Source organism: Sodiomyces alcalophilus, assembly GCF_042370955.1.
Source record: "Sodiomyces alcalophilus JCM 7366 unplaced genomic scaffold ACRALscaffold_10, whole genome shotgun sequence".
Lineage (NCBI taxonomy): Eukaryota > Fungi > Ascomycota > Sordariomycetes > Glomerellales > Plectosphaerellaceae > Sodiomyces > Sodiomyces alcalophilus.
The window spans coordinates 451,471-462,292 of record NW_027263541.1 but is presented as its reverse complement, the minus strand read 5'-3'; the positions used below and the strand labels follow the sequence as shown (position 1 = coordinate 462,292).

At 55.9% G+C, this 10,822-nt stretch overlaps 3 protein-coding genes across 3 annotated transcripts; 1 reads left to right on the top strand and 2 right to left on the bottom strand.

Annotated features, from left to right (window-relative positions):
- Position 1: 1 nt before the first annotated feature.
- Positions 2 to 2,370, bottom strand: ACRALDRAFT_1072954 (carbohydrate-binding module family 50 protein; the record flags this gene model as incomplete). The annotated part of the gene is made up of 8 exons (XM_071018046.1): positions 2 to 27; positions 125 to 165; positions 223 to 329; positions 402 to 588; positions 654 to 1,266; positions 1,349 to 1,623; positions 1,681 to 1,849; positions 1,929 to 2,370. 8 exons carry the CDS (start codon positions 2,368 to 2,370, stop codon positions 2 to 4), a joined length of 1,860 nt encoding a protein of 619 aa, XP_070871094.1.
- A 1,383-nt stretch (positions 2,371 to 3,753) lies between these two features.
- ACRALDRAFT_1037213 (glycoside hydrolase family 18 protein) lies at positions 3,754 to 9,385 on the top strand (the record flags this gene model as incomplete). Its single annotated transcript, XM_071015053.1, has 5 exons — positions 3,754 to 5,648; positions 5,715 to 7,857; positions 7,951 to 8,401; positions 8,476 to 8,819; positions 8,903 to 9,385. The coding sequence occupies 5 exons, from the start codon at positions 3,754 to 3,756 to the stop codon at positions 9,383 to 9,385; spliced, it is 5,316 nt and encodes a 1,771-aa protein (XP_070871093.1).
- A 31-nt stretch (positions 9,386 to 9,416) lies between these two features.
- ACRALDRAFT_1066143 (uncharacterized protein) lies at positions 9,417 to 10,596 on the bottom strand. The gene has a single exon (XM_071017287.1). It carries the CDS (start codon positions 10,466 to 10,468, stop codon positions 9,587 to 9,589), a length of 882 nt encoding a protein of 293 aa, XP_070871092.1. The 5' UTR covers positions 10,469 to 10,596; the 3' UTR covers positions 9,417 to 9,586.
- Positions 10,597 to 10,822: the final 226 nt, after the last annotated feature.

Here is a 10,822-nt window from a genome sequence, read left to right as displayed (position 1 = left end):
CTTAGACCTCGACGCAGTATCTGTAATCTATCGAGAAAGTCAGCACATGATCGTCTATCACAAATTCAACGGGGTGAAGACTGCAGCCGAAAGAAAGAAAATGCAGCAGACGACTTGAACTCACCGGGCCAGAGGTTATAACACTCGGGTCCAATGGACGGGTTCCTGTTCAAGTAAGTTTCCATTCTTATAATCTCCCTTTACCGACACTCCATCACTTACATGGCATAAAACTCGGCTATGGTGAGGTTGTTGTCGTCCAAGACTTCTTGACACGTCTGCCCCGAGACTACGGGATAATAGGTCTTGCAATTTTCGGCCGCACCATCCTACAGGGGAGAGTCGGTGAGATTAGAACTGTACTCATGAGGGTAGGTAGGAACATGAAATCACAGGCTTACTCTGATGGGAAGTTCACTGGGTGTCGGGTCAGCGGGAGTATCCCCAGAAGTCGTCGACGGTTCAGGCTCCGACTGGGATGTAGTTGGTGCAGGCGTGTAAGTGTTTGTCTTCTTATATGCGGCCATGCAGTAGCTGTACTCTTCGCTGGGAGCACAATCAGGAGAGGTTGTGTTGAGAGATGGGTTCCTAGACAAGTATTAACAGCTTCCTTGAAATGTTGCACCTTGTGTGCTGTCAATCTCGGCACCCACCAATTTTGCAACTCAGCGAGGGAAATATCCCATGTCTCTACGAGTTCCGAACAGGCCGAGAAGGAGAAGCCCCAGCTCATGTCGATCTGCAGGTCCGTGCCGTTCACGTAGATGAGACAATCGTTCCTCGTGCCAGGCGCCCTGGGTAGGTAAGTAGGCAGATCCGTGATGGCGGGCGGGACAAAGGTAGCCTTGGGCAGGTCGCTGAAGGGAGTATGGGGCAGGGTTGGAGTCGGGGCCACGTAGTCCGGATGTCCAGGATACATGTTGATAGGTCCCACTGGCGACACGCAGTACGACTCCTCGGCGAAGAGGTTTGTGCACTCTGCGTTGACTCCCTGGTTCAGGAAGAGGAAGTCCGCGAGGGAGATGCTGAACTTGATGACAATCTGGTTGCAGTAGTCGCCCTGCTGGACAGAGTAGTACTGGGCGCAGTGCTCGTTTGTGCCGTTGGCGATGTTGGAGGGGACGGGGGCGGCCGTGGGTTCTGGTGCCGGGGTGGTGGGCGTGTGGGTTGGGGGCGTGTAGTCCTCGTCACCGTGAGGCTCGAGGCAGATGCTATCACCAACAGACAGGGACATGCGGTTGCAAGCCGGTCCGAGAATGGGATTCCCTTGAAGAGGCACATGGCCCGGGTGTATTAGAGTATGTCATTCTAACGAAGGAGAAAAAGACAAAACGCCGCATCCACTTACACGTGTAAAGCTGCACCATGGTGATATTAGCAGCAGCAGCAATGCCCTGGCAAGTATCATCGGCTTGGACGGTGTAGGTGTTGCACTGGTTCACAATGCAGATCTTCTCGCCCTCGGCCGGAAAACCGGCGCAGAAGGCCGGCAAGCCGTTGTCGTACAACATCCAGGCAGTGGCAACGTTGTTGGCACTGGAAATGGACTGGCACGTGTCTTCGGCCTGGATAGTGTACTCTACCCCTGAGCAAGGCGGTTCGGGATCAGGGGTAGTCGGTGGACTGCTCATTATTTTCAGTTTAGATGTAAAAAGAACGGGGGAAGAAAGGCACGCTTACTCTTCTGTTGCCGTGGTTGCCAAGGGAAAGTCCGTCTTGGAACAGCTTTCGGTCAGAGTAGAGTAATCTGGTTGCAAAGCAAAGCCGTTTGAGTAGGGGTTGCCAGCGAGAAACTGGAAAGGCTTAATGATGCAGTTGTCACACATGTCGACAGAGGCCGTGGCTGTGGCTATTTTTTGGTATGTCAGTGAGCATTCACACTTTTACAACTACATATCATGAGATTGAGGGTTTGTGTTTTTCCTTACGGGCAGAAGAGCCACCACCCGAGTCGTTATCAGGGGAGTTTTCAAAGGCCCAGATGTTGCACCATCTGTCCCCGTCCTTGATGCAGGTCCTGTTGAAGTGATAATAAATGTCCGTGGCCACAACAGACACGTGGACAGGATCAGCACCTATGTCGTATTCGACCACATCGTCCTCGCCGCATTGCGTCTTTAGGCTGGCCTCAAAGTCGGCCAGTGAAGCTCGGCACTGGGAGGTGCAGGCCTCCTCCAGAGAGTCCAGCGGAACAGGCTCTCTCACAAAAAAGCTGACTACCTGTGAAGGGCAGGAAATGTCGACCACCAAGGCAGCGATACAGCTAGCAGATAGAGTGTCGGAGGGGAGAGCATCGGGAGAGATGTACTGCCAGGCAGTAGCCGGGCTGGCCACGATGGCCAGACTTGAAAGAAAGATTGACCACTGCATGGTGGCTGGAAACTTGGAGACGCGCAAAAGGGTGTAAAAGATGGAAAGATGGAAAGGCAGGAAGGGAGTATAAAAGACTGGAGATTACTGTTGCAAGGGTGGCGTTCCAATGAATGGACTTGACGCTTCAGGAGATGGACGTCGGCGAGGCGTTGGCCTTGGCCCTTGGGTATCGGCCGTACCCAGACCTCAAGCTGCGCATGGAGGCGACCTCGGGTTCCCCCCACGCGGTCAGTGGAGGCTGTCCACGGCAAGAAAAACCTTTTGTCTACGTATCGCATGTAGACCCAAGAAACACATTCCGAATCCGACTGTGCCTCATCCGTGCAGGTTCAAGTGACCATTTTGAAATTGGGGGCTGCAGACTAAGATTGCATGCACCACAGCGTACTAATACCTAGTCCACTAGTTCACATAATCCCATCATGCCGAGGAAATAGTCTAGACTCGTATAAGAGTGTTACCCAATCCTCAGAGATCCAGGGACTTATAGGCTGATTATTCGGCCAATCAGATACACCGAACCTCGCGGAGCACGGTCCGCTCCGGGCCGGCCGGCAGAAGGAGTTCCTTGGCATTGAACCCCCACCGCTTCTCGGCCCCACACCCCACATATTCCAGAGGCGCCCGAAGCGCCGGGTACACAGAAGGCTTTCCGATTGGCTCTCCAGCGCCCCACTAGGTACTTCCCTTAAAGCTTATGTGCTTTAACGTAGGAGCTGGGAAATAAGCGAGCCCGTGGTTCGGGTAGGGGGTTCCCCTTTTGGTGTTAGTGGTAATATTATTATAATCCTATTGCTAGTCCCTTGAAAACACCGGCAAGTGCCTTTAAGCTAGTGGAATGTTTCATTTGCAGGGATACTCTGGGCCTGATCCTTCTGTGCGGCGGGTGCCGTGGTGAAGATGCCTGGTGCATCGGATGGCGTACAACGCATGTACTTTGTCCTCACTCTCCTCGCACTCAGCCGGATTTTTTATGCCTCATCATTGATCAGGACGATTGGGGGCTCCGGGAGGGATGCCAACAAGGTATGGCTTATAACGTACAACGTACTTGGCTCTGATGGAAAGGTAGTCAGTCCTGTGCAAGCTGCCATGCGCAACCCCATGCTGGCAAAAAGGCTTGATCCGATTCACACAACGTACATCTTCATCTGTAAGTACGTACATACATGTGATGAGCCCCGCAGCAAGCCAGGGTCCGTCGCTTCCCCATGCCTTATATAAAAAGGGCCAGACTCTCCGTCCAGTGTGGATGGAGTTGAGGCTGGGACGACCCGAGTCTTTTCGTCTCAAGCTCTTTGCGGGCTCTTACATTGTACACTATCGTTGCCCATCCTCATCTGAGCCGCCTTGGGCTGTGGTGCTTGCCAGCTGCCAGCCATGGGGTTCAAGAAGCTCATATTCTCTTTTCTGGCCATCCAGGCGGCTGCGCCTGGTCTAAGTCATCCCCATCACCGTCACCATCACCGCCAGCATCACAGTAACCTCTATGATGTCCATCTCGAAGCTCGAGATGCCGGGGGCTACCTTGTCTGCCCTCCTATTCCCGATAAATTGACCACGGCCGCAGATCTCATCGCCAAGGTCCGGTTTGATGATCGCGACACATGCGACGCGAGACTCGCGGCCCGAGCCTTGTCCACCATGGCTGCGGATCCCAACGACCCTTATTCCTGCTCCGAGGTAAAGCCCTGCAGTAACGGTGCCTGCTGCGCCAAGACGGGCGTTTGCGGCTACGGGCCCGACGCCTGCGGCACCAATGGCGAGTCGCCCAACGACCTGTGCTGGAGCAACTGCGACGCTCATGCCGAGTGCGGTCGCTTCGCGGAAGAGCCTGGCAAGAAATGTCCCCTCAACGTTTGCTGCAGCCAGCACGGTTTCTGCGGCATGACCCCCGAATACTGCAACGAGTCGGACAACGAAGATGAGGGCTGCCAGAGCAACTGTAGCCAGCCCGGCTCCGGTGGCTCCGGCGGCAATGTCCAAAAGCGCGTCATTGGATACTACGAGGCCTGGAACTGGAAGAAAAAGTGCATCGGCATGAGCATGGAAGACATTCCCGTCAACAGTCTCACGCACATCTACTACTCATTCGCCTACATCAAGCCCGAGACGTACGAGATCATCCCCATGGAGGATGAAAAGGACGGCAAGCTCACCACCGAGACCTTTTCCCAGTTTACTTCCCTCAAGAGGAAGAACCCGTCCCTGAAGGCCGTCGTCGCTCTCGGTGGCTGGACTTTCAACGACAACCACACCATCTGGCAGCCCGTCTTCAGCGACCTCGCCTCCACCAAGACGAAACGAGCCACGTTCATCGACCAGCTCGTCAAGTTTATGAGCCGCTATGGCTTCGACGGCGTCGACGTTGACTGGGAATACCCCGGTGCGGGCGACCGAGGCGGCAAGCCTGGGGATGGCGAGAACCTCACCAAGCTGTTCAAGGAGATGCGGACCGAGTTTGACAAGATGTCCGGCAGCCGAAAGGAGATCTCGTTCACGGCACCGACGAGCTACTGGTACATGCGCCACTTTGACATCACCGGGTCTGCAAAGGCCGTCGACTATGTTAACATGATGTCCTATGACCTTCACGGCGTCTGGGATGCCGACAACCCCATCGGCTCCAGGGTGCTGCCGCACACCAACCTGACAGAGATTGACCTCGCCCTGGATCTCCTCTGGCGCAATGATGTCGATCCCGCCAAGGTCAACCTTGGTCTTGGCTTCTACGGCCGATCGTTCCAGCTGGCCGATCCGGCATGTCATACCCCTGGGTGCCTCTTCCTAGGTGGTGCCGACCCCGGCCCCTGCACCGATAACTCCGGTACCCTGGCGTATTTCGAGATTATGGACATCATTGACAAGTACGAACTGACGCCGTACTGGGACGAGAAGGACGCCGTCAAGTACATCACATGGGCCGGCGACCAGTGGGTGTCCTACGACGACCATGACACTATCCAGCAGAAGATCGACTTTGCCAATGCCCTGGGCCTGGGAGGCCTGCTCATCTGGGCCATTGACCTTGACAACAGAGAGCTGGACGCTCTGGCTGCTGTGCTGTATCCCAAAGGCTTCGGGGCCTACAAGGATTACTCGACTGTCGACCCCTGGACGGAGCTCGGAGAAGGCCATTGCACCGTGAGTGACTGCGGTTCGACCGGCTGTAGGCTCGGTTACATTGAAGTGGAAACATTCCAATGTGACAGGTTGAAGGGGAAGAAGTCGAGCATCTGCTGTCCTTTCGCCTCCGCTCCCGATCCAGACAAATGGTGAGTGTCCTCTTGTATGCTGCTTTATTGGATTGAGTGGTTAGCTCACTAACATCGGCCTCCCAGTCAATGGAGAGGTAATGGTGTTCTCTGCAACGGTCAGTGCCACGACGGAGAGGTCGCACTCGCCTCCGGCACACAAGCTGGCGAGGGCTACATATGCACTGATGGTCGCAAGTTCTTCTGCTGCGAGGCAGAAGCCAAGAAACCAGACTGCCGATGGACCGACTGCAAAGAAGAGTGCGATTCGGATACGGAGGACGAGTTGACCTGGAATCATGCCAACTGCAGTGGCGACAACAAGAAGAAGTTCTGCTGCAGCAACGACCAGAAGTGGCGGAACTGTAAGTGGCACGGCAAGCCTGGCAGCTGTTTTGATAACCACTGCGACACGGGCTGGCAGGTGGCCCTGACCAGATCCCACGGAGGCGAGGGCCATGACTGCGGCTGGGCCTCCAAGCGGATGAGGAGCTTCTGTTGCGATCCCCCGGACGGCGATTCACCTTTCCTCCCCGTTCCCCTGGAGTACCTGTTCCCCGAACCCCCGGACGAGGAGGGTGCGGATTCGGATTGGACAATCAAGGTGGATAACACTTGGGGCGGCGCGCAGGACGTGCCATTCCAAGAGACGCCCGAGTCGTCCGCTTTTGGCTTCGTCGTGATAACGAGTTCTGATAGGCTCCAGGTCACACTGGACAAGCGTGACGGGTCCCACTGGGAGGTCTTTGACTGCAACGACGCGGTCACGGAAGGCGAACACACAGTTCGCATGGTGTGCACCACCGACAGCCGCAGCGAAGACTCGAACTGCAACAAGATCCATCTCGGCCATGGAGCCCCTGGAACCATTGTCGATATGCCGGCGGGCTGCGGTCCAGGAAGGTATGCCGTGGTCAAGGAGATGATACCCAGTCAAAACCAGAGCCTACCGCACCACCTCCATCGTCGCGGCATGGCGGACAACGTGGAGACGGTGTATGACTTGACCTTTGACTACGACTTTAGGCGTGTGCCTCGCGACGAAGATGACGAGGTCCAGATCCGCATCGACTATAGCAACGAGCATACCTACTGGGACACCATCGTCGACAAGGCAGCCGACACGAAGAAGCGGACGCTGAAAAGATCCCTGAAAAGGAGCCTCCAAGATGTGGGAGGCAGCCACAAGCGCTGGCTCGAGGAGGAGTGGCGCGAGGATGTGCACGGCGGGGCGCTGACCAAGGGGGAGATTCACAAGCGCTGGTTCGGCGAGACGGCCCTCGACTGGCTCCGGGCCATCTTCACGGGCGTCAGCAACCCCTTGGACCTCCAGCACACGTATCACGAGGAATTCACCCTCAGCATCATCGACCAGAAGCTGACGTGCCCCAGCATGGACGCCAAGCTCGAGGTGTTTGCCGAGATGGAGCTGGACATGAACGTCAACTACGGCTTCACCCTGATCGGCAAGCTCGGCGGGGAGTACGGCATCGACATCTCCGACTCGTACCTCTACTACCGTACGGGCGGCGACGTGAACGCCAAGTTTGTCGTCGACGCCGCCGTGACGGCCTACTTTGACACGGGCGACGTCCTCATGTTCTCGGCCGACACCTTTGGCGCCGCCTTTTCGGTGCCGGGTCTCGTCACCATTGGCCCCAACTTTAAGCTCTTTGGTCGGTTGGATGGGCGGGCGACCCTCGGCGTCCACTTTGAGAGCAAAGTCAAGCTCGCCGAGTGGAACGTCTACCAGACCTTGCCTGTCATCGACGAGGACTGGGAGCCCGACGTGTTCGACGAGGCGCAAAAGTCGGGCACGCAGCCCCTCGAGCCGGCGTTTGAGTACGGCGTCGCAGTGAGCGGGCATCTGTCTGCCCACGTCAAGCCTACCGTCACGTTTGGCATCGACTGGCACTCCAACTTTGCCTCGCTCGAGTCGTGCGCCGTGAATCTGGTCGCCGACGGACACATTACGTTCCACGCCGAGGCCGAGGCGGGTAGTAGTGGGAGCCGGTTCTGCTACGGCATCGACGCGGGAGCAGACATCTATGCCACTGTCGAGGCGCCTGATATGTTCTCATGGGCGCTTCCCGAGTCTCCCTTTATGATCATGCCCTTTGACGACGTAAACATCTACCCCGGTTCCCGGGGGGGAGAAGTCTGCTCTACGTCGGGGAGCAGGAAGCTGCTGCGCCGAGATGGAGGGGACGTCCTGGAAAGCGACGCCGGCGTTAACGGCAGCCTACATGGATCCGGATCCTCCTCTTCTTCTTCTTCTTCTTCTTCTTCCGCGACGCCTCTCCCACGCCGCGAGCTATCCAAGCGGCGCTCCATGAAGTATGGGCCCTTGATACCGCGCATTGACGGCCTGAAGTGCCCCGGCGACGTGGACTTGGACGACATTCCGTCGTGCGAGGCGTGCGAAGGCGGTACTAACAGCAACGCTCTGCGGAAAAGGGACGATGAAACTTGCTGGCTCGACCCGTATCGTTCCAAGGAGGAGTCATGTCCTGTCGAATCCAGCAGTGCTGCCGGCGCGTCTCGAGCGAGAAGTGCTCGGGCTCTTGAGCGGCGCGCGACGAAGGACCCCGTCATATGGTCGCACAATGGGCAACAGTATCATTTGGGGTTTCCTCCGTACAAGTCCTGTGCAGCGGCCAAGGGCGACAGTCGGATTAACCGTTGGTTTGGGTATCCGGAACAGCAGCCCGGCGGGTGTCAAGCCGAGTTGCAGAAGCTGTCTGAGAACCAGGTCGACACCAGTGAGTTTGTCAGTAAGTTTTTGCCTCGCATGAGTTCCGCCGGCCATGGAAAGGAGCAGAGGGCTAACCACTATGTGCGATTATAGCTGAACATGTGTACGAAGCACAGCTTATCCGTAGCTTTTTTGAGTGGCTGCTTAGGGGAACCCTCCCGGTTGGCTACATAAACCCCACGCATGACTGGGTATCAGAGGTCTTGTTCGGATGTGATGCGGTTATACCGCCAAACAGAGTGTTCAAAGACAGTAGCTGGGACCAGGAGACCCTTTGGGGCGAGATGGCCATGGGCCTTGGGGGTGACGACAATCCTCATCTCTTGGCCCTGGCCGACAAGGGGATGAACGGAAGAAAACTGCACTTGTTCGCCGGAAACAGTATCAGCTCCAGCAACGAGGCTTCCAACCAAGCAACACGCAGGGCGCAGCGCAACGTAAGTTCTCCCACCGTGCCCCTTCTTACTGCCTTGAGGACGGTCAGGTTGCCAGTTGTTCGCTAACCGTGCGACTTGTACAGCTCGCGGGCGTCTTCTACTATATGCGCCGAGACGAGATTTGGCCCAAGTTTACGGCGACGTCTCAGCACATGGAGAACGTCCTCGACGAGTTTGACAGTTCATACCCATGGTCCGGCACCGGTCACGGCAACAACGGCCAACCGGGTATACCTAATCGAGCATCAGGCCAACCCAGGGCCGGCTTACGTGACCTCTACTGCTTCTGGATCGAGGCTGTGCTGGCCAACATCGAGGCCAGAGCTAGTGGTTGGCTCACGGCAACCACGGCCAACTACAGATCCGCGTACGCGGGTGAACCACAGGGCAAGAAGTGGCTGGACAACGTGCTGCATCCGGGAGGATACATTGCGGCGTCGAAGCTCAAGTTCCCCAAGGCAGGGTTTACGCATAACAACCCGAATCCGTCGCAGCCGGACATTTGGCTACAGAGTAACTACAAGGGCTTATGGGACTCGAGCAACGGCCCTGCGGGGCCGTTCTAGGATGATCGTCAAGAGAGTGAGAAAGGAGTAGGGGGGGAGATGGTGTATATTACCATAATAGGGGTTGGCAACTTATCTATATATTCAACCTCCAGTAATGCAACCCCTGGAAGAACGTGATCACTGTTTCTTTCGAGTCACGACTCAAATCTACATGTCTGACCGTTGACCATTGGACAAGCCGATTCCATTCCTTTGGCATCACCAAGACTCCCAACCAAGACCTCTAGCTTCGCAGGTGGCATCGTTGGCCGCTACCTCCCAGTTTGAATTCTTCCTGTTTTCCATCCAACTGACAGCCCCCTCTTCGTAGCCTTTCCGGCCCCTGGCACTCATCCTCTCTGAATGAATAGGGTGTTCCATGGGGTCAAATTTGACGGTTTCGCCCTCCTCCCATTCAATGGGGATAGGGTCAAACTTGACGAGGTAAACCTCACGATCTTCATGATTGGCACCCCACTGCACATCTGCATCGGGATACATGAAGAACCAGCCACGGTAGTTGATAAAGTAGCAATCGCGATCGTTTTTCGGCCAGACTAGACCGGGAAGTTGTTGTTGTTGTTGTTGTTCTCCCGCAGTGCCATCTTGAGACTCGTCGTCGCTAGAAGATGACCTCTCAACTGAATCATCATCAGCTCCTCCTTCACCCTCCTCCTCCTTTTTCTTCTTCAAAGCCGTCTTCACCTTGCGGATCTGGCGCCAGATGGTACCTCGAGCATCCAGTTCGCCACGGTAGTGCGCGGCGCATTCTTCGGGCGTAGCGCCAGGTAAGAAGAAGAACTCATACCTAAAGCTGCCACCTCTGTGAAGAATGCGGTCGTTCTCAAGACCGTACTGGAACGCACAGCCGTCAAAGTCTTGTGCGACAGCTGGATTGACCATGTAGAAGACCCAGGAGGATAGGGGAGGTAGGCTAGGCTCATCCTCCGAGCCAGACCACGACATCAGGGCCGACCTGCCGGTGTGATCCTTGAAGGTGACATTATGAGACGTGGACTTGGACACCAGGGACTTGGACACCAGGGACTTGGGCTTGTGGCCTGGGGGTAATACGCGGCGACGGCTTGGGGATCGGACCATGCTGGACAGGACTAGGTGTCTAGAGTTGAGGAAGAGATTGCAATCTGTGGCTGTGGATTTGAGCTAGACAAAATGTGTGTCAGACTTTCTAGCTGGCTTTCGAGGTCGTACTGATGTGAGGAGGTGACAGGAAGATGAAGGTGAGGTCGAGGGAGGCGTGATTCTGACGACGTTGAGTACTCGTGTATATGTACCGTAGCCCACTTGGTCCGTGCTGAATTAGACAAGGTGCATGTACCTATGTACCCAGTACCCACCAAGGTACCTCGGACTAAGTATCTTATCTTACTAAGTTCATAGATAGGCAGATTGAGCTTCGTCGATATTTACGGCTGAAAAACCACAACTTCATCC